General features: G+C 50.2%; 1 protein-coding gene across 8 annotated transcripts; it reads left to right on the top strand.

Moving 5' to 3' along the window:
* The first annotated feature begins 1,822 nt into the window (after positions 1-1,822).
* On the top strand, positions 1,823-23,010 carry TCEA2 (transcription elongation factor A2). Of its 8 annotated transcripts, none has more exons than XR_008469014.1 (13): positions 1,823-2,010; positions 5,222-5,284; positions 5,960-6,065; positions 7,515-7,605; positions 11,217-11,333; positions 13,573-13,706; positions 15,145-15,201; positions 15,989-16,143; positions 16,483-16,629; positions 18,773-18,844; positions 19,458-19,558; positions 19,792-19,889; positions 20,759-23,007. XR_008469014.1 is itself a non-coding variant. In XM_054218497.1 (13 exons), exons 4-13 carry the CDS (start codon positions 5,231-5,233, stop codon positions 19,464-19,466), a joined length of 942 nt encoding a protein of 313 aa, XP_054074472.1. In that variant the 5' UTR covers positions 1,864-2,010; positions 3,152-3,244; positions 3,335-3,543; positions 5,222-5,230; the 3' UTR covers positions 19,467-19,777. The 8 variants fall into 8 exon arrangements, 4 of the variants coding, with proteins under 4 accessions (XP_054074471.1, XP_054074474.1, XP_054074472.1 ...); XR_008469013.1 differs by having other exon boundaries at positions 19,792-21,546; positions 22,631-23,005; XR_008469015.1 differs by having other exon boundaries at positions 22,631-22,990.
* The last annotated feature ends 27 nt before the right edge of the window (positions 23,011-23,037 follow it).

Genomic DNA, 23,037 nt, shown 5'->3' with positions numbered 1-23,037 from the left:
GAGGCAGGGAGCGACGGGGTGACAGCGCTCGGCATCGGTGACTGTGCTCTCTGGAATCTGAGACACGTCCCCGGCCATACTTGTGGTCAGGAACCATCTTCGCGTTGCAGCGATACAAACCACATTCACAGTGGCAGCAGTGTCGCTCGAGCGCGCCTCTGACGCCAAGGACCGGCGTGACCCGACCCCACACACGGGACAGGCAGCTGCCCGCTTCCAAGGACCTCCAGAAGGTCCCCTTGTTGGGACTTGTTTCCTCCTCCCTCGCAGAGGTGGGCCTCTTCAAAATGGCACCCCCTGACTTCACGGCCAGACCCTGCCAAGGGATGGAAGCTTTCCAGATGCTGCAGAGGCTCCAGACGGCGGGTTGGAGGGAACTCGCGTTTGCAAACATGGGGCCAAGCCAAGAAGTTTCAAGGTAGCTCCAAGCGTCATGCCAGGGAGTGGGTCTGGAGCTCAGGTTTGGTCTGGGGCCACCTCTGCTGGTTTGGGAGTGAATCAAAACGTGTCTCACACATCTGGGGAGCAGCTCTTGCCTGAGGGGATCCCACAGTTCTGTCCAACTCCATGCGAGCTGCCATAAAGAACAGCAAACCGGCAGCTTTAGGTACCTAACAGGCGGTTTCGGGGGACAGCCACCCAGCAGAGTTTTAGCACTGATCTGTTCAATACCCGCTACTTTTGTGTCCTGGTAAAGCTAAACTCTGGCCTCGGTGACTCAGTTGCCACAGGACAGCGCAAGGTTGGAGCCCTGGTTCCCAACACCTAATCCTGCAGCTCGAGGCTGCACGTAGCACATCTCTATGCTTTTGCTAGATCTCCAGCCCCGCCGGGGCAGGACACGGCCGCTCTTTACCAGCACAGTCAGGGCCTTCTCCAAAACATCCGCGCTTGGCGAGGGCTGCAAAGCCGGCTGTGCAGGAGGAGGCATTGCAGTTCTCCCTCTGCCAGGAACCAGCTGGAGAGAGCAACAATATTCAGCAGCGAGTCCCAACCCGCAGCTCCCGGGGGACGTGCCGCCCTCGCACAGAGTACGAGTGCCACCTACAGGGGGGCTCCGTGCCCTGGCCTGGGCACCCCCAAACCATCCGTCTGCTCTCTGCCCTTCTGTTAATTAGTCTCAAGTCCCTAAGGCCATGCTGGCCTCACGTCTCGGTTTAGCCAGGCCAGTGGGGCTAACCGTGGCGCCGAGGGCAACCCGCTGGGGGATTGCAGCCAGGGGTGATATTGCTGCCGTGCTCGATCGCTGCTGGAGCCGCTTCCCCGGTTGCTGACTTGTGTCCCCTTTCAGGCAGTGCTGCTGCCTGGGCCGCAGCGGCTCCATGGGCATCAGCCCACCTGCAGCTGGAACAGGGGGTGAAGCGAGGCCCACCTGTGACAGGGGACGGGCAGGTTATAAAGGTCAGGGCTCCCCCTTCCCTGCTCCCAGCCAGGTTGGGCTGTGTGTGGGTGACCACCCAGGGCCCAGCTCAGTGAGCCCTTGGGGAGGGGGGAGTCCATGAGGGATGGGATGGCCTCCACCTGGGGGTCACTGTGGGGGAGCCGGCCTGGCTCAGCCGCCACGGCGACAGATGGGAACAGGCGTGTGGTCTCCGCTGGCTCGGGGAGACCCTCAAACGGCACCGCGGGAGGGAGAGACCCCCGGGCCCCGGCGGCGGGCCAGCGGGGCGGCGGCCTGCGAGTCCCGAGGGTACGGACTACAGCCCCCAGCGTGCCCCGCGGCGGCGCAGGGCGGGCGCGGAGCACGCCGGGAGTTGTAGTCCGGCCGCTCGGCGGCGCGCAGGGGAGAGGCGGGCGGGCGCCTGGAGGACTACAACTCCCGTCGTGCCCCGCGCGCCGCCCGCCCGGACTGCGGTACCGGGGGCTGTGGTGGGCACCGGGCAGCCGCCGCCAGCTCCCCCCCGGCCCTCCCCGGCACCGGCCGCCGCGGGGAGCGGCGCCATGGGCGGGGAGGAGGAGATCGTGCGCATCGCCAGGCGGCTGGACAAAATGGTGGCCAAGAAGAGCGCGGTGAGTGGCGGCGGTCTGGCCCCCGCTGCCCGGTTGGGTTGAGGCTGGGGGGGCTCCCCCTTCCTCGGTTTCTGGTCTGGGCACCCGGGGCCTCCCTCTCCGCGGGGTCCCCCTCGGGTAGGACCCTCCTGCCCCTCTGTTGTGAGGGGGCCTCCCCCTTCCCCGGGGAGGGGGGGCCTCCCGCTCCCCCATTTTGGGTCCCTCCCACTCTATGCAGCCGTTATGGTGGTGGAGCAGAAGCTTGCCCCCCCACCCCCATCAAGGTGGGGTTCCCTCCCCAGACCTGGCTCGCAGGTCCCTCTCCCTTCCCCATCCGTTGCGGTGGTGTGGGATCCACCCCCTTCCATCCCACTGGCCGTTATTGGGGGGAGTGTTGGGGCTCCATGTTCCCCCCCTCCTCCCCACCTGCGCCCTCCGCCCCACGCCTCACCCACCCCCTGCCCCACAGCTCGGCGCCCTGGGGCTCACCCTGTGCGGCCTGCGGGGTTGTTCCCATCCTGGGGAGCATCCTCAGCCCCCCTCCCCTGCCCCCCTTGGGAGCCCTTTAGGGAGGGGGATCCTCACGCATCCCCCCGCCGCTGGCCTGGGGCTCTGCTTTGCCCCTAGAGCAAACCCAAACGCTTCTGTATTTACCTTCTGCATCCCCATCCCATGAAAGCACCACTTCTGCTCGCTCCTCCCGGTGTGGAGGGCTGGCCTTGCTGCTGTCTGCACCCTGGGGGTCTGGCAGGGTGGGCTGTAACCCGTGTGACTGTCATGGGGGGGGGCAGTAGCAAGTATTTGCCTGCCTCGTGGGGTATGTCAGTTGGTGCTCGTATGAGTACACGCACCGTCACGCAAGTGCGAAGGCAGCAGGCTGGGTGACAAGGATTTGCGATGGAGGTAGGCTGCGTTTTTTGGGGTGGGGGAGAGGGCTTTTGGGGCCGGGGAGGATGCGGGGAGCGGGAGGTGATGGGCGAGGAGGAGAAGGGGTTCGGGAGTGTGGTGTTTGGGTGGTGGGATGCTGGGTGCAGTTGTCATGTGAACTTTTGGATGCTGTGGATAGGGGTGAGCACTGGCACTCTTGTAGCTGTTGTAACAACCCAGGAAAGCGTCTTTGGGCTAAACCGCAGCCTGTGATGTCTGTTCCCACTGACAGCAGGTTTTCAACGCCATTGTTGAAATAGGAAAGGAGCAACTTTGCAGAATTTGCTTCCAAGCTTCACTGAGAAAGAGGCAGCTTCTTAAATGAGCGGTATGCAATGTTTCCTCTTGGTTGGCATTTTGTGTGGTACTGAGCCATCCTGTGATTGTGTATTGGCTAATTTGTGAACTCTTCCTGCAGGATGGTTGCCTGGAGTACCTGTTTGTTGCTCTAGTTTTTTCGTGGATCCCCATTTACTGCCATTGTGCCAAGTGGCTCCATTTCTGATAATGGAGACAGGAATCACACGGTCTTTTACTATGTTAAGGGCTGGATTTAATGGAGTCCGTTTTGCTGTTGGAGAAGCAGAAAGGTGTGAAACTGCCTGAGTGGGAAATCGCTCATTCTGGGTATGGTAATGCGTGGTTTATGCTGTTGTGAGTTGCTTGTGTGCACACTGAAAGCTTTGACTCTGCTTTGATTTGGCTTTCTCAGCATCTGTTCTGTAGGGCGGCACTGGCAGCTGGATTGCGTCCTGCGATGAATCGGAAACGGTCCTTCTGCGTAGGGAGGACGGGATGCGAGGACAGGGTCTGTCAGTGCAGGCTGCTTCGCTTCTCTACAATCGTAGGCTCTATAGGTCTTGTGCTGCAAATGGGCTTGGAGTGGTTGGTGTTTTAAATGAGCTGTTAAATGTGAACACTAGAAGGCCTTGTTTGATAGAAGGGGGATGGGAGGAAAGAGCCAGCTGAATGGAGAGGGACCTGCTCCAGGCTGTGATCTGCTGAGTGCTGCTGGAGGGAGACTAGTGCTTCTCAATACGGGCACCTCAATACGAGAGAGATATCAAGGTGCTGGAGCAAGTGCAGAGGAGGGCAACAAAGCTGGTGAAGGGCCTGGAGAATAAATCTTAGGAGGAGCAATTGAAGGAGCTGGGACTGTTTAGTTTGAGGAAGAGGAGGCTGAGGGGAGACCTCATCACTCTCTACAACTACTCGAAAGGACATTGTAGAGAGGTTGGTGCTGGTCTCTTCTCACAGGTCATTAACGATAGAACAAGAGGGAATGGCTTCAAGCTGCAACAGGGTAGGTTTAGGCTGGACGTTAGGAAAAAATTCTTCACAGAGAGAATGGTCAGACACTGGAATAGGCTGCCCAGGGAGGTGGTGGAGTCACCATCCCTGGATGTGTTTCAGAGTCGTTTAGATGTGGTGTTGGGGGATATGGTGTAGGGGAGAACTTTGTAGAGTGGGGTTGATGGTTGGACTCGATAATCTCAAGGGTCTTTTCCAACCTAAATGTTTCTATGGTTCTATGATTCCGTCCATGCCATTTCTCTGAGTGACCACCAATTTTAGGTATTTACAGACTGCCTAGTTGTTTGGTTTTTTTATGGATCTGGGTTCTGGGATGCAGAGCTGATGCAAGGAAGCTTCATATAGTGAGTTTCCAGTGAACCGCTCTTCAGCTTCACTGCTTGATGGCGTTGCTCCTGGTATCAGCTCTTGTCCTGAGCACAGTGGGGTATTAATACGAAAACTAGGAAACAGCTACGTGAAGTTTCATGCTGTAGAAAGAGGATACTTTTGGCTTTTGCTCTGGACAATTATTTTGAACTTTAGGTGTGTGACTGAAGTTCTTGCAGCTAAGCTAAATTGTTCTTGTGAACTAATATCAATAATCAGGGTCCCCAAAATTGTGAGTTCGATAGTAGGATTACTCCTGCAAGCCCAGTGGTGTGCCGAGGGGACAGTTGTGGTTCAGAGTGTATTTTTCAGGTGTTAAAAAATGTTAAGCTTGCCAGCTAAGGATAATGAGCTAATGCTGCAGTTGTACCATACACCAGCAAAGATCTGTGGCACTCCAGTGCTCTTCTGTTTTGCCCATTCCAATATCTCAGGTGCCTCCACGTCATAGGATCTACCGACTGTCCAGAACAGCAATCCCAGCAGTAATCTTACTGATGTTCTAGGGAAGGCTCGTTGGTGGTTTTTGCCTTTAAATTCAACTTTATGAATTTATTCCCAAGCTGTTGCATTTCTTTGCTAAAAGCTGAGGCACTCATTCTGTTTCACTTCTCTTCTCCAGGATGGTGCAATGGATTTACTGAAAGAACTGAAAAGTATGCCTATGACTTTGGACTTATTGCAGGTGAGTTGCACAGTTAGGGTGAAAAGCTGAAGTCTGCATCTGGATGGGTTCAAAATGTCTGAATAAACTTAATATATTGATTTCCTCTCACTTCTTGCCTCACTCAAAGCATCAAAATAAACTTGAAATCCAGAAAATAGTACTCAACCAGGGTTTTTGGACTGGCAATTAAATAGCTCTGGGCCACCATGTGCTGCCTGAAATTTGTGCGCAGCTGATGAGGCAAATGTGCGTAACTGCTCAAATCCTTTCTTAGGCTGCAAAAAGAGGAAAGACCAGATTAATGTAGCAAACACAAAGGGCAGTCATGGGAGAAGTTCTTTAAGTCTTTGTCATGGTGATATTCAGGACACAGGGGAGGTGTGAATGGAATTACAATTTAGAGATTAAGATATGCATCTTGGATTTTTTTTTCACTCTGAGCTTGAGTGTCAGTTATAAGTGTGTAGAGAAGGTATTTGTGGGTGACTGCATGTCTGGATTCTGATTGGTTTGAGTAAACTGGAGAATGTCATTTCGCTCTTCCAAAGTTGTAAGGAGATAATAATTCTGCAAGTCCTTGAATACTTCATATCTTGCTCATTACTTTGACTTTGTTGTGCTTATTTCTGATTTCCAGTTAGTAACAAATAACGAATCCGTTCCTGAATGATTCATTTGAATGTTCACTTGCAGTCCACCCGCATCGGGATGTCAGTAAATGCACTGAGAAAGCAGAGCACAGACGAAGAAGTGATAGCGCTTGCCAAATCCCTCATCAAATCTTGGAAAAAACTTCTAGGTAAGAAAATCAGCATGTTCCTGTCAGATTCAACCTGTGAAGGAGCTGGCTTCAGCGAGAGGCTGGGTTTCTCAGGAGAGCTTATCTATTGATCTGAATAGAACATTCTAGCAAATCAGCTTTTACAATTGCACCCTCTGTCTTTCAAGTTTTGTCTCCTACCATGCATTCCTCTAGATTTAGCTCCTGTTTTTCAAGCTCATCCTTGAAAGAGCATTGTAAGCTTCAGGACTATTCTTAACGTGTACCTGTCCATATAATAATTAGCGGTGTTATTTGCAGAAATAATATCTACACTCTGAACCCTCCGCCCCCACTTGTGTTATGTGACATTAGTACAGCATGTGCTGTCAACCTCGTGCAATGGCTCGGAAAGAGAAATGCTGGAATGCATTTTGGGTGATGAGTCGGAGAAGGACCTCAGTTTAACACCTTGTAGACAAATTTACACGGGCTGTTTCCTGCTGGGAAGACTTTCATGGTGATGAACGCTGAGAAGCAGAAGCTTCTAATTCTGTCTGAGGAATTTTAATGCTGATATAGCACAAACTGATGTCAAATTAGGGATGACAAATATGGTCTTAGAGGTTACCTTTGTGATAAAAGAATGAGGCATCTGCAGCGCTGAGGTTGGAAGGGCAGCTCTGCCTGTGTCCTCCTGCGAGGAAGACTGCGTGTCTCCCACTCTGCTAGTGCAAAGTGCCCCAATGCAAAATTCAAACACTCCTTATTCTTTAAACAGATTTTTTTTTGGGGGGGCAGCTGTGTGTAAAAAGAACAAGAGCCAGGTGGTGTTTGAGGCAAAGCGAACTGTGCGGCTGGCTCTAGTCTGCACCCCAGGGCTAAATGAGTGTTAGAAGCACTGTTTTCCTGCCCTGGCCGGGCCGTCACTTCCAAGTTAGGGTGGATGTGTATTGCCTAGGCTGAGACAGTTTACCTCTGTGTCAAACTTGTTCTACAGTGTGATGAAAGTCCTCTCCAGGGTTGTGCTATTGGCTTCCAACAGCACTTGGGAAACACTAGAAGTTGTATTCCCAGAAGGACTAGCCCGTACTGGCCCTTCGGGTGTTGTTGGCTGGAAATGCTGCTTTTAGTGGTGCTTTAGAGAACTTGATCTAACCTGTACCCGGCAGCCAGGGTGTCTCTGAAAGAAACTTTTGTGATGGGGCATGTCTTGTGAGGAAGTTTATCTCCTAGGCAGGGAAGGTGATTGCTCTTTAATGAGGAAAGCTTTGGTTTGAATTAGTTTCTACTTAGAGGTAAGGAAAAGGCCTGTTGGAAAGCATGGGAGGCCATAAAGGCGTTCTTTCTCCTGATTCCTTTTGGGCAATAATAACTTGCCTTAGGCCAATGCTGTGTAGCTTAAGACATTGATTATTGCGTGCAGGGTTGTAGCATAAAGACCAGTTCTGAACCCTTTAGCATCCATTTCTCTTCTTTTGAATATAGATGCTTCTGAGGAAAAAAGTGAAGAGAAAAAGAAAAGCCTGTCCTTGCCAACATCTTCCTCGAAGGAGACTGGTAACTCAAGAGACCAAAGGTAACTTCCCTTTGAGCAAAGATGATACTCTTACAGAATTTGAATTTTCTTAAGGCATCTGATATACATTTTTATTTTTAAGTGTCCGAGTTGGAAATTTTGCGTAGTCATATTCCTGGTCAGAAACACCAGAAGTGTAGGCTTCTTCAGAGGTGATCTGTGTGGGGTTTTTAATAAACTCTAACGCAGAAATATACATCTACAAAATACGATGGCTTTAGTGAGTTTTTTGATTTTATTCACATCTTACTTCGTGCTTTTCTACTCTTGGTTATGTGTTGATTTTTCTATTAGTAAAACATTCGTCTCTTTTTTGTGTGTGTTGCATTTTTATATGATTTTTTGCTTATTTCTAACTTTGAACTCCTTAGAATGAAGATTATTTTTGGCCTTTGCAATCTCAGGTGATGGATGGGATTGATTCATACATCACTACAGTAAAACTTCCATTTCTTTGTCCTTGACAAGTCCTGGCAGAAGTCCTCTTTTTCCCTCTGGACTGATGTCCACCCATCTGGCAGGTCTGCTGCACGCTTGCTTCTTGCCAGGCCTTGAACGGTCCTCTTTCCACCGTCTGCAGCTGCGCTTGCCAAGCCGTGGAGTGGAGGCGGTGATCAAAGGGGAGGGGGCAAACGCGATTTAAAGCTTTGTTCCAGAGGCGAGAGACTTCTCTCAGCCTCACATCCCAGGAGGGTTTGTGCTTCATAGGTTTGACCCTCAAGTGATTTAGCCAATTTCCCAAGTTTGCCAGAAGATTTAGAGTATTAAGGCTATAGTCCTGCTGGCTTGCAGGCTCTTCCATGATTGCAGTGTGTCTCTGGTCATTTTTTTGTCACACTACACTTTGCTTTTCCTTTTTTGCTCAGATCTCTCACACTTTGGTGTGAGCCTTTGCAGTTCTACACAAAGCTGCTGCTGATGCTGAGCTACATAACTTTGACAGGCATCTTTGATTGTATGTTACTTCCATAAAATATGAAAAAGAACTGGAAGTAGTATTGGGGAGACTTCACAGCCAGAATTGAATTTTGTTGTGCAACATGGGAGCTTGGGCTGTCTAGATTTGTGTGTATGACACATCCAGTGGCGGTCTGGTGTGTGACAGTGGTACAGGATAAAAGCAGTAGGATGGAGTCTCCCCTGTGCTGTTTCCTTTTGCCCTACTGAGGAGAGCTGAGGGTTGGAAGCCAAAGAGCAGTCAGTGATAGGAGAAGGGATTGCTTTGTAAGCTGAGAGTTGATCTGAGCAGTATCACCATCCTTGTGATGCAAATACCTTCTCTTCATGGTCCTTACACTCTAAAGTGCAGACTGGTGCTGCCTTCCCCAGGGTGTGGACACGGGGAGGATCAGTTGTAGGGCTGATGAGGGTAGGAACTGAGTCAGTCATGTTAAAGATGTCCCTGCTTACTGCAGGAAGGTTGGACTAGATGACCTTTAGAGGTCCCTTCCAACCCAACACATTCTGTGATTCTATGGACAAGAGCCTTTGCGTGTGCCCTTACTGGTAAGGGGAGGCAGACTTCCCTCCAGGGTCAGGGCAGAAGCCTGTGTGGAGGTACTTGTTGGCTGTTCCTGATGGGGAAAGAAGACATGTGTTACTGACTCTAGGAAGTAGTATTGCGGTTCAAAGAAAAAGGGAAGCTTCTGTTTTAACCTTTGGAAAATTGACCTTGGGGAATGTGGAGCCTGGAGGGAAGGAAGTGTGGGGTATTCCCTGGGCACAGTGGCAGTAGATACTTCAAGAACAAAACTAGCTGGTCCTGCTACGACATCTTGTTTGAAGGCTGAGGCTTGTAGTGGTTTCACTTGGAATAGGATCCTGGCTGTAGGTAGACAGGCAACACCTCATTGTCTCCTTGCTTTTGGACAGTTATCAGGGGGTATGTAGAGTGGAGCTTTCTGGCTTGGGCTGCTAACCCTCCCCTGTGCTTTGAGCATGTGCTGCAGCTACTGCAGGTTTGGTTTTTTCCCTTGTTGCTCTCGCTGTGTGTTCAGCCTCCATCTTCTGAATGGCAAAGCATCCCCTTGGTTGTGCAGGATAAACAGAAGCAAATGGATTAAATCGCCTAGCATAGACAGGCAGAGGTGGTTAGCTGCTGGTGTCAGTCTGTTGAGCCAGGCTCTCTACGGAGACAAGAATGCTTATTCTCCAGTGCTGCAAAATAAACTACTAATCTTGCCTTGACAAAAAAAAATATAATTTATTAGCAGCAAAGAGTCTTTGTTCTTCGACGCACGGGCTGTGATGAAGGGAGTCTGACTAGCTGCTCCGTGTGCGATAGCTGGTTCAGATGAGGCTGCTCTCAAGACACCAAAGAGATCAGCTTGTATTCAGATATTTCAGCCACTTAGTCTGATAGGTTTTGGCTAGGCCTTCCTCTTCTGTCAGGGAGAAATACTTGAATAGCTCTTGGCCTGAAACGTCTTGCTTTCTGGAACACAGATGTAGAAATCCCTCTGTAGTGACTAGAGAGCGAGCACTGCGAGACCTGAAGGCTCCGAGCCAGCCAGCGTGGAGCTGGCACCTGTGTAGTTACACACTGCATTACTGTAATCCAAAGCATATTCTGTTGTGCTGTAGTATTTTAGACCATTAGTGTAGTACATTTTAATGGGCTATGTCTAATGTTTCTCTGTCTCTGGCAGCATGAGCTTTTTCTTTTCCAGGATACTCTAAACTGCCTTTATTAGGAGGTTTTGGATCTGTGGCCTGAATTCAGCTCTTCCGTGGGATTTTCTTCCAGTGCAACCCTGAGTTCTGCTTGCAGTCCCTGGCTGTTGCTTTGCCACCATTTTGTTCCAGTGTAGCCTTTTTCACGTATAAACTTTTGCTGCCTGGATAGATTTACAAGCTCTTTCTCCTGTTGAACAGGAACAGTGTGAACCACAAGGATTTCCTGAAGTAAGCCTTCTAGGTGTGTTTGAGGTCTATTTCCCAGCTGTTCTAATTAGAAACTCACTTCTAAAGCTTAATAAATAACTTTCTGTACAGGTTTTGGAATGGCTGAGAAGTCTGTTTCATCTAATTTGTGAGCGATCAGTTGTCATCTCAGGGCATGTATGACATGTATGTGTATGTGGGCGAATATGTCTTCACTCATCAGCTAACAGAAGTGGGATAACCATGCATCTTGTCTAACTTTTCTTCCACCTCTGGCAAATAAACATACAAATATTTAAGTCAATGGCATTTGTAGATAGAACCTTCCAGAAAATGAAGCGTTACCTGTGCAAATATTAGTTTAAAGAGCTGATGTTAAGCATTGAATGTGACGGTCAGTGTTGAGGGTTCACACACAGTGCTTTGCTCTGGGAGACATTAGTGTCACTGTTGCTTGCAAAATGAGATAAAAGTTAAAGCTGGAAGAGCTCTCAGGGAAGCTCCTCCTGCCACCCCTTCCCAGGACAGCACAACCTCTGCCCAAGCTCTCCCTGACAGGCCTTTCTCTAAGCTCTTTTTTGACAACACCAAAAAACCGCAGGGTAAGACATTTCCACAGCTGCCCTTGGCAGCATCTTCTAATTCATAACTCACCTTTACAGTTTGAAACTTGCTCTCAGTCAAAACCTGTCTTGCTAAGACCATTTCTTCATGCTTTTGTCCTTTAGGAAGTATGGAGGATATTTCCCACTGTCCTCCTTTGTAACAAGTTTTCCAGTATTTCAGGACTCGTCTTCCCTGCTGCAAACCGCTCCCAATTCCTTCAGTCTTTCCTTTTGTTGTAGGTACGTTTTCTAGGCTTTTTGCCTTTGTCCTTTGGGAAGTCTCATTTTTCCAAAAGGTTTTATGCAACATGATCAGCTGTGATTTTTTTTTTAAATGAGTTATTCCTGTGTTGTGTATGCTTTGCTACGCACACCCCCGTGTGCGCTGCCTGGAATCTGTGCATAGCTGCTTAAGCACAAAAGTACCTGATGGTGATTTGTACATCCCAGATGGGAGAAGGTCATCTCGTTGTTTATTTGCAAGCTAAATTCTTTCTTTTTGTAATATGTGCAATGTAAATCCTATTGAATGTTTTGAGCTGTTTGGACACAAATCTATTCCTTAATAGCCTCCTGTAGCACTGACCAGTAAAACTAGCTGCTAAAGAGTGTTTTTATTCAGCTACTGGTCAAAGAGAAACACCGTAAGCTCACAATATAATCTCTCTCGTAGAGTGCATGTATTTTATCTGAGCAAGAAATTAATCGGCTGCTGCAGTTTGAGCCGAACAATTTTGAAGGTGCATTGGTGGGTGCTTCTTAAAAGGGCCGGGGGAGATTTTGAACTGTGGAAATCCGGTAGCCCTAATGACGATCTACAGGCTTTGAGGCACTGAAGAGCCAGACTGGATTTGAACTTAGCAGCAGCAGGGTCTCCCAGGATAAGTCCCCGAAGTTGTCTGGCTCAGTTTGTACAGCAGCAGATTCGGAAGGTTTTCAGCTTAGCTCTGTTTTTCTGTGGGCTGACTAATCCCTTCCAGGACAGTGTAGTGGAAGTGCCTGTTCATAACAGATTTATTTTTGATGGCAAAGAACTGGCAGTAGTGACCCAGCTTAAAAGCAATTGTCAAGCCACTTGGATCTTAAAGGAGATGTAGCCAGTGTAGCATGGGTGAAATATCAGGGTTTCTTCATTATTTTTTTTTCCTTTGTCTCTTACTGCATTCATTTTACCAGGCATTGGCCATAAATACAGTGCATTTTATGGCCCAAACACCAAAGTCAGAGCAATCTCTGCTGAAAAATTTGCTGTTCTGCTGCCTAGATTTAAGGAAAGGGGTGAAAAAAAAAAAAGCTCTATAAAATCATCTGGGAATCATAATAGCCCAAATCTTTTACCGGCAGTTTTTGCAGGGCTAGCTCTATGCGCAGATGTTAGGCTTTGTGGGCAAGATGTCTTCAATGCCGTGGGTGTACACCCAGCTGAGCTGCTCAGTGAGGTTCCCCCTGTGGCACGCAGACCCCGCAGCGGTGTGTGATTCTTCACCTTGGGTCTCTGCAGCCAGCTCCCCTCGCAGGTGACCCGACTGAGGCAGCCACAGCAGGCAGGTGTTTGCATTCCCTTGCCTGTGCCTGTGATTGATTGCAGGTGGAAATGAAGTTATTTTTGCGAGTGAAGCAGTATTTATTAGTCCTCTGGCAGCCTGGCACCTGTGTGAGCCATGTGTGGCTGCGTAGGGGTGATCTGTGAGATGAATAATCAGAGAGTCTTGTCCAGATTACAGGAAAAAGGAAGATCCTCTCAGGTGTTATGCTTTGTTGTTGGGGTTTTCGTAATATCAGAGCTGAAAGAGCCATTTTCTTTCTTTTTCTTAGCATGGCAGTGCCTTCTTCTGAAGGGGCTAGTGTAGGCTCCTCTGATTTCTGCCCCAGAAGGCAGCGTGCTGCACTCCTTGTTGGCTACAGAGAGCTAGGGTGCTTTTTTGTTCTCTTTCCTGATGATGACATCTTGTATGAGAGATGAAGAACCAGCTCCAGCACCTGCTGAGATTGACCTTAGCGGTGGCTTCTGCTCCCTTTCTGCTGAGAGCGGTTATGGACTTTGCATCTGTAAAAGTACCAAGCATCTGTGTGCTGTGCTACGCTACCGGGCTGAGAGAGTGCTGATGGTCTTGGGAAGTCCTGAGTATATTTGAGTTAGTGATGGTGTCCAACAGCTTCATAATATTTTCACTTAATGCCCGGTGGTGCAGCAGCTGTGATATGTGTTTGATAACAGAAGTTGCTTGGCAGGCCCGCTTCGTGGATTAACCCTCTGATTGCAGCCAGCAGAGTCTGCAGGAGAGCTCGTGTCTGGGTTGATGGTGTTGGTTGCTGCATTGCACTGTATGCTGATTTGGGGCATGTGTCTTTGCACTGTTTTCCTCTGACTGGTTTTGTATTATGATTAACAGGATGCTTGGCCACATACCTGCTGATCCCTTCTCTGCTCTCAGTGACCCGAACTGAGACATTCTGACAGGTGAAGTTTCTCTTTTAGCTCCAACAAAAGGCAGGAGCCTCCGAAGACTCCGACCACTCCCAAAATCACCACCTTCCCTCCGGCGCCCGTCACCTGCGATGCAGTCCGCAACAAATGCAGAGAAATGCTGACAACAGCTCTACAGGCTGATGGTGAGTGCTGGGGGAAACACTCCATTGCCTGAAGGGCTGCACAGCTCCTGGTGTGTTCTGACAGAGACCTCTGCATGTAGGTCAGTGCCAGTTCCTCTTGGACATGCTCTTCTGTAGGAGCCTTGTCAAGGGATTATTGCCATCGGCGCGGTCTTGCCATTGGTCACCCCTTTATCAGACCAGGCGGTGTTGCAGTGTTTGTAGGCGCTTGCTATAAAGTGGCAATGTGTCAGGCAGTGGCTGTTAAGGACGTGGGGTCTTCTGCTCTGCAGCCTGTGGTGGTCTGGCCAGAAGTTTCATCTTCAGGTGTGCAGGTATTTGCTTCCCTTTCTAGGCCTCAGTCTTGTCTGATTGCTGGAAAACAAAGCTGTAATCTCTGCTTACCCTTAGGGCACAAAATGAAGCTGTAACTCAATACTTGGAATTTGTCAGTAGTGGGGCTTATGCCAGTTACCATCTGCTCCTACGCTCCCCTGCCTTTGCAGGCTGCAGCCCCTTAAATACCGTGGTCCTCTGGATCTGGGGTGGAATAGGTCTCTTGCACTCCGACTGTGCCATCTCAAATGAGAGGCAACTGCAGGTGCTCAGCATCTCTGAAAGTCAGATTTTAAACACCTCAAGCTGAGCACATGCTTGTGTCCAAGTTGCAGATCCCTTTGGAAAATTAGGGCCGAAGCACTGCAGAGTTTTTTATTAATTTGGAGCCAAGGAATGTAGACAGCAGATGGAGAAGTTCACAAAGTCTTTATTTCTAGCCTTTCTGTGTGCGCGCATGTGTTCATATATGCTGCATTAAATACTTTGTATAACTCTTAGAAAAAGCCTTTCCATATGAAGTCTGGGAAATAGTCCCCGTGAGTCTTTCGCAAAGCTTATCCCTGTTCCCTGCTCTATGGTGTTACCATACCCGGTGTCCAAACTCATAGCAGTTATTGCATTCTATATGATGCTGTTTAATTGGCAAAAAGAAGCATGTGAAATGAGAGGGGAGGGGAAGAGTCCTGAGCTGAGAAGAGAAATGAAGGCTTGACTGATGCCGTTGGGCCCTGCCAGACGGTTGGTCTGAGTAGAGCTGCTTCTCATTGACGCGGATATCTGATGAGACTCAATTCCTGCCTATGTATGTTTGATTTCAACTATGCCAAGAATATACTGGAAAACTGTGTGTTCTGAGGGCAAGGTTCATGTTAGCTTTGTCTAGTGCAGTCCATCTCCTAGAGAGGCAGAGGGTATAGACTGGTTGGATGGGTCTATTTTCATCACTGCCCTTTTCAAAAGGGTCCAAGGATAGCTAGAGCCAAGGCCAAGATGCCATTTGATGGAAAGAGCATGTAAATCAAAATAGCAAACTATCTAGATTTGTCTCTCAGAAATCCTGAGCCTGGGGACCCCTTGCCTGGTTAGAAGCTGTTGACCTCCTGTTTCTCCTGTCTTACAGATGACTATATTTCCATTGGCGCCGACTGTGAGCACATAGCAGCCCAGATTGAAGAATATATCCTTACTGTACGGGGCGTCCTCAAGGGCCTGCAGGCCATGAAATTAATGTGCTTGGAGGAAAAAAATGGGACAGTCTTTCTTTGTATGAATGTTCTGCTGCACCTCCTCTTGTCAGGGTTCTGGGTCTGGTTCCAGCTCTGCTCGGCTGAGTCGTGGGTCACTAAGGAACCGCCGGTGTGGTGTTGGGAGCTCAGGGCACACCCCTTGCTGGTGTGACAGACACGGTTATTTCCTCCTTGTTCACGCCGTAATGGAGTGTAATGCCCAGTTTGTCCTTCCCGTCCAAATGCTATTTCCTGCGCTCATCTCTGCTTCCGAATACATGCAAATTCCTTGTGCCTCCCTGTTGAGGAGAGTGTGCTGATAAAGCCAAAAGCAATGGGAAGGGTGGCACAATGAGGATCAAGCTTTATGTCCATTTGAGATAAGGCAGGAGTTTGCTTGGTTTGGGGGCTGTGGGGTTGGGGGTGCAGCTGGCCTCTTAGTGGAGGGTTTTGTGGCTACCCGGCTGAGAGAAAGAGCGGGTTGAAGAACCTGAACGTAACAAAGTAAAGATTATTTCCAGCAGAGTGAAAAAGCCAGAAGTGAAAGCCCCTGGGCTCTGGGATTGTATGCGCCTGCTCTCAAATCCAGTGTTGACCTCCCAGAGCAGACACTGCCGTTGGGTCCCGGCACCCTCACCTGTGTCCTGGCAGCGGGTAACGCTCCCCGCTATTCACAAGCAGCGTAGAAAGTGGTTGGAGGGCTCTGGGTTGATTGCAAACTCCTTGACTGCTGTGTACGCATATACCAAGATGTCAAGAACACCGACATGAAATACAAAAACCGAGTGAGGAGCCGCATCTCGAATCTGAAGGACTCCAAAAATCCTGAGCTGAAAAAGAACGTGCTGTGTGGGGTGATTACCCCCGAGCAGATCGCGGTGATGACCTCGGAGGTGAGGAAACCTGAGGAACCGGGTTTGCTTCTTACAGGGGATGTGTCCTGTGGTTCAGCTTGAAGCAAGGGGCTGGTCTGCTGCCACGGTCACAGGTTTCTCAGCAGCCGCTGCCACAGTGCACGGGGAGCGAGCTAGCAATGGGGTTTGCGATGTGGAGAGTAGTCTGTTGGGCCTTCAGATCATCATGGGGGCCTAGTTATGAACCAGAAACCAGGAATGAACTGCTTTCTGTAGTAATACCTGTCTGTTAGGCCACCCTGTTCTGTTAACTCTTTCCACTGTAGTGGGTGTGGTGGTAAAACTGGACAGATGTGACTTTATTGCCTTTTTTGGAAGGAAATGGCCAGTAACGAGCTGAAGGAGATCAGAAAAGCCATGACGAAAGAAGCAATCCGGGAACATCAGATGGCCAAGACAGGAGGGACGCAGACGGACCTCTTCACCTGTGGGAAATGCAAGAAGAAGAACTGTACCTACACCCAGGTTAGTCTTCCTGCTCCTACAGCCTCCGCGCCATTGACCTCTGCAGAGGACACGATCTGCCATGGTCACGCGCTCGTACTGCTCTGTGACAGGCCCAAATTTTGCCACTGGTGGAGAGAACCTTTTTGTACACTCGAGGCTCTCTAAAATGTGGTGATTTTGCACATGTCTTTCCTTGGAGCTTGTGTAACTTTTTTTTTTTTTTGTGGCCCGTTTGTACAAGAGCAGGGGTTGTGTGGCACCGAGGAAGCTTTCGAGCAGCACATTGAAAGCAGGTGCTGGGAATGTGGGGATTCAGACAAGAAAGGAGTGGGTGGTGTAGAGAAGAGAGACTGCAGAAACCGAGGCAGGCACGTTGATGGTATTAAAAGTGCAAATTCAGAGTAGGTAAGCTGTGGCTGGACAAATCCCAACTTACTTAAAATCAATCAGCATGAAACAGGTGAAACATGAGGAATAAACGAAGCAGTGATGTGAGCAGGCAGAGGGGATTTTTCTTCTCAATGGACAGCTGCTGGAAGCCTTGCACATTACCAGTGCTTTTTAGTTCCCATGTTTGCACCAGGCATCTGGAGATAAATGTGCCTTTGCTGTGAGTCAGTGTTTTAGAATGTGCAGATACCCAAAAATGCAGCAGCAGCCACGCAATTGCTACTGAGTGGGTGTGCACAAACTGCGTGTGCAAGTGCCGAGCGAAACTCCTGCATATGCCTGGGTGGGACATGCAAATGCAGATGAGAGCCAGGCAGCTGACCAGGGATTTTCCTTTGGCTCAGCCGCAGTCTTGCATCCCGCAGGCTGGCTCGGGCGAGAGGCCTCGCTCCGCGAGTGCCTCCCAGTAAGTCAGCTGGAAGCACTGCCTGGGCTGTCTCACTGGCCTCGGTGGCACGTGGGTCCCTGTCTCCACCTGCAGTGGACTGGACTCCGACTGTCTGGAATTGGGGCAGGTGACGGCAGCATCTTCGAAACAGAAATATCAGAGGGTTTTCTCCGGTTTTATTAGTTTTCCAGTGAAATCACTGTTTGGTGACTGAGATGTTGTGCCAAGTGGATGAACTGGCATTTATGAAAGCGCTCGAAGCCAGGCAGTAATGTCGTGTGAGAGTTACAGAATTTAGCTATCCAGCATGCTTGCAAAACATGCTTAATTTGCATCATGCAAATACTGTGACCTTGCACATTGGGTAATTACACATGCAGATCACCGTAATTACCCCTTGACATAGTTCTGCTGCCTGACTTGCACAGGGAGTGCCAGTATTTTCAGCATAGATCTGCCTTGTGGTATTCAAATGCCATGAAAATCTGATTATTTTTTTTTTTTTAGCAAAGTATGTGTTTCTGGCAAGAGCTGGTCAGAGGCAGCAGCCACATCTGGGTTAAATATCAGAGTTTCTTAATGGCTCAAATACAAAACAGACTGGAAATGTGCAGAACCTGGTAACCCAGAGCATGTTCCTGTGAGGCCGGGACATAGGACTGGACTGTAAAAGAGAATGGCTTGAGTGCTTTTTTATATGTCGCTGTGGAACACGTGCTTGATGGGCTGAGGGTTTTGTTTTCCTCACCGCCAGCTCTATCCCTTCCTGGGGGACAGCACGGGGAGGGACCGGCTGTGGGTATGTCCACCTCCAGAGCCACCCATAAGGTTTGGGCAGCAAAGGGGGTGAGGGGGGGAATCTGCTGCCCCAAAACATGTCATTCCAGGTAGTGTCAGGCTAGAAGAGGGGTTTTATATATATACATATATATATATATATATATACACACACACAGAGAGAGAGAGGTGTATATCTATATATACATATATATATATATACACACAGAGAGAGAGAGGTGTATATCTATATATACATATATATATATACACACACACACAGAGAGAGGTGTATATCTATATATATATATATACACACACACACACACACACACACACAGAGAGAGAGAGGTGTATATCTGCGTGTAAAGCAACCAGACTCATTTTACAGGGAAGCTCCTTTTGCTCGGTGTCTCATTGATTTCTGACAATGTGACCCCCAGCGTGTGACTCCCTGGTGGCCAGAGGGACAAGGAGCTCCCCGTGAACCCCCACGGGGCTATGTGCGATGTGCTCGGCTCTCATTTCTCTCGTGTCCTCCCCCAGGTGCAGACGCGCAGCTCCGATGAGCCCATGACCACCTTCGTCGTGTGCAACGAGTGTGGGAATCGCTGGAAGGTAGCGCACCAAGGATATTACTGGCACTGAGGGGTGTTAGGGTGCTGCACCCACGATGCTGCAGATGCTTAGCTGCTGCCCTCAGAGGGGCTTGCCAAACGCCGACTGGCTCTAGCAAGTGATCTTTCCTCCCAGCGCAGAGGGAAGAGCTCCTGGGTTCATCCCATCTCTGCAGACAAGCTGGGGTCGAGTCTCACTTTTGCATTCCCTGCCTCCCTCCTCACGTCCCCTCTTCTGCCATGACCAGCTTCACAGTGCTTTCCCTGCTCCCTCTGTCCCCCGGGAGATAGTGGTGATGATATTCAGGATTTTAAAACTGCTCTTTTATGCTGCGCACAGAGCTCGGGGGTGAGCAGAAATCTCCTGGTCAATGGCGAGCAGAAATGGCTACCAAGTGCCAAAGAGTCACAGCCGAGAGATTCCGATGGGAGCTCTGTTTGCCCCCTACTCCAGGGGCTGAGCCCTGCCTCTGCAGAATCCCCAAGCCCTTGCCAGCTTCAGAAACAAGACCATCACCTGGATAACAGTCTTCTAGGCAGCACACGCATGACCCACAACTCCCCTTGGCAGTTCTAAACCTTCTAATTGGGGTTTAAACTCCCTTCTCTTGCAGTTCTGCTGATATGTGCCGTGTCCCGAGAGCGGCAGCCAAACGCAGATCAGACCGCAACCTCCATACGCCAGCACCCGCGGCCATTGTGTATTGTGTCCCAAGTGAGTTTGCATTGTCACGCGCTGAGCGAGCAGCGGCGGGGAGGCCTCTCCCTCTCCGCCTGGGCCTCGGTGGAGAGCCACAGCGGTGGGCTGACAGGTTGGCAGGAGAGCTCACTTAAACACACTTAGTCGTTATTTTCTCATCTAAGCAAGTATGGTCACTTTTTTCTTTCAAAACTAATATTAAACATTTTTGTCAGTTTCTGACTTTTATTTGAACTGTGTGCGTGCAGCGCTTTGCTTTTGCGGCATGGGAGCTTGACGGACGGAGAGTGTCCAGATGGAAGAGGACTGAACAGTGCCTGGACCACCAGAAATCGAGAAGCCGCTTGTAGGTACCCCCTCGGTGCATGATGGCTTGTTCTTAGTCAACTCATGAAATCTAAAACACTGGGCTGGCTGGGTGGGCAGTACTGGTCTTCCTCACCTGCCTGAGGAGACCTGTTGATGGAACATGGCTTTTGGGGCCCAGATCAGATGCTGCTTTCCATCTTGACGGCATTGATTTGTTTTCGCAGGGGTGTGCGCCTTGTTGTCTCAGGCCTTTAAATGCCAACAGCACAGGCTGCTGCGAGATGAGAATGTGCCACCCAGGTTGTAACAGGCTGAACGCAGGGTGACACCAGCCACAAAAACCCGACCCAAATGGTTGGTTTGGGGGAGCAGGGCAGGGAGGAAGGTGTCCTCGGCCCAGGCAAGGCTGATCTTGATACAGGGAGAAGCCATCAATAAAAGAGGTGGAGGGAATCCAGTGGGAGCGTTAAAAGGGGGTCCCAGGTGCTTTCCTGCTTGTGTGTGCTCTGCTCTTAGCTTGGTGGCTGAAAGGCAGCCGGAATTTTCAGAGGGACATGCCAGAGAGGCTCAGGAGGAGGGGAAATGCTGCAAATACAGGAAACTTTCCAGAGGCTTGGACCTGGAAGAGGTAGGGATTACAGATATCAGTGGCAGCTGTTAGCATGTAGCTCTAGAAACGGATGAGGTTTGAAGTGAGCTCAGAGCTAGTGCTTGGAAGGGGGGAGATAAAGGAGCTAGTAGCAAAGAAAGCCTCAGTCGCCATCTCTGCAAACGTGACCCTGTGAGGGGGACCTGCAGGATCAGGCTCTTTCTGGGAGGCAGCTAGAACCTAGTGGAGAAATTCTGCCTGTCCTCGCAACAGCTTTCAGCCTGAGACTTAAAATCCCTCTTCTTTTCTTTTCCTAGCCTTTAACTGGGGTGGTGCGGCATTCGGGGGACCCCAGTAAGCCTCTGAGTTTGAGGCCGCTCGAGAGAAGTCCTCTGCACTGCAGCTCTTGCGCTGACAAGCAGCGCAGGAGCATTTGCAGTCACATCTATGGCATCGCTCCCCTGTTCCAGAGTGAAAAACAAGTATTTCCACTGGCTTTTCAGCATGCCAGACAGCAGACATTCAGCAGAGACCTTGGAGATGTTTAGAGAGGAGTAAGCAGCCACATGAAAGCAGCAGGGAACGTGCTCGCAGCCCCTCTGAGGGCTGTGCTCCTCCGGAGGCAGGGATCCCAACAGCATCCTTCGCTCAGGGCTTTCACTTTACGCGGTGCAGCCAAGTCTCCCAAGAAGGAAAAGATTCAAAGATGCTGACAACTCGTTTAAGCCTCACGAGTTTTGCGGCGAAGGGGATTATTCAAGCCAGGCTTGGGAGGGAAGAGTGAGTGTCCTCGCAGTCATGCTTAAAAGAAAAAAAACCAAAACCCTTCAGGATCTGGACCCCAAGCTGGCCGAGGCCCACCGCCTCGTGCGCTATGAACAGGAGCCAGCTCAGTGCCAGCTGCTGTTGCCTTTCTTCTTCTGTAAGGAGGGTAACTGGGCTTGGGTACTGTTTGCTGACAATCCTGAATTTAGGAGAGTCCCGAGCAGGAGCAGCCCCTCAAACCATTGTCTGTGCCACTTCCTGGGGTAACGGCAAGGAAGAGCGAGTGAGGGGAAAGCTGCTGGATAAAGAGGTGTCTTGGAGGCACAGATTCACTTACAAGGTGTGTAAAAAATGCTAGGATTAGGACTAAGAGTGCATTATTAGACGGCAGCGGGCTTCCCTGGGCTGAGGTGATGTGCAGAGAGGTTCTGACCCGCCTGTCTCGCTCCTCAATGGCTCCAGGGATGCTCAGCCCCAGCCCTTGGGACATTTCCTTTCCTCCCAGAGCAAAGCGAGCACCCACAACCGAACCCTCCCCGGTGCAGGGTGGGGATGCTGCGGGGCTGCGGTGGTGCAGGCTCCGCACTCGCGCAGGGGTTGGCGGGGGGGAAACCTGCCAACAACCACCAAATAATAACAATACCAGCATTCCTCAACAAATGACTATCTCTGGTCTCTCTCAAAACTACATTTTCTTGAACTGTATTTCCAGTGTGGCAAACAAAACTAAATTTACTGACATGGATTTCCACACAGTCATGCCACGAGGAAGGAAACAAAAAAAAAAAGAAGCCGAGAGAAATTTTTGTTTTTTTTTTCTTTTTGTTTAAAAAATATCTTCAATAAAAAGAACCAGTGCTCTTTCTTTTTCCTTTGAAAGGGAGGAAGAGAGAAGGGGAAGGGGGAGATAAATAGGAAACCAGGGGCTGCTCTGGGTGAGGAAAAGCAAAGATGAGCGTTGGTTTTCTGCAGCAGGACCCTGGTGATGGCTTTGTTTGACTGTGGAGGACAGGAGCTGCCGGTGGAAATCACAGAATCGTGGAATTGTCTAGGTTGGAAGGGACCTTTGAGATCATTGAGTCCAACCGTCCACCTAACACTGACAAAAGCCATCACTAAACCATGTCGCTAAGCACTTAAATCTGGGTGCTGGGGCTCCAGTAAACCATTCCTTGTGCCATACAAAACCACACCGATGTTCTAGATCTTCCCTGCGATGTTTCCCAGCCCGCGTCGAGCCCTGCCTGCTCGGTGCCAAGCTGCTCCGGAGGGACCAGGGCAGACCCCTGGGTTTGTCCCCACTGGTGGGACTGGCATGGGCCAGCTGGGAGACTTCGCTTTTGGGGTCCTGGTGCCTGTGGGGTCTCTGCAGGAGGACAAATAATACCTGCACAGCTCAGACGTGTGTTTTCCCCTTCCTTCAGGTCCGTGAAGTGAGGATACAGGATGCTCTGGGTTTGAGGTGACAACCCCATGGTGTCCCAGGGCTGGAGCGGTGCGATGGGGACTGGTGGAAGAGGCAGCAGTCGGGTACCCCCTGCCCACCCTCCGAGCACATCCTCATGGCCCCACCGTCCCTTCTGGCCCCCCCACAGCCCCTCAGGCAGCTTTGGAGATGGGGGGGGCTGAGTCTCTGCCGGGGGCGGGGAGGTTGCCAGCCTTCTGCTCCATCCAGCCCCAGCACTGTCCCCCCGATCCGCTGGGAATACAAAGGGGGCTGCACCACTGCCCCCCTTGCCGCCCCCGTGGGCCACTTCAAACAGACAGAGTGATATAAACCTGACGAGTTTTTATATGTACAGAGACGCTTGTCAAACCCCCCCTCCCGCCC

The sequence above is a fragment of the Rissa tridactyla genome, chromosome 12, assembly GCF_028500815.1.
Source record: "Rissa tridactyla isolate bRisTri1 chromosome 12, bRisTri1.patW.cur.20221130, whole genome shotgun sequence".
NCBI classification, from domain to species: Eukaryota; Metazoa; Chordata; class Aves; order Charadriiformes; family Laridae; genus Rissa; species Rissa tridactyla.
This window is presented reverse-complemented; position numbering and strand designations above follow the sequence as displayed.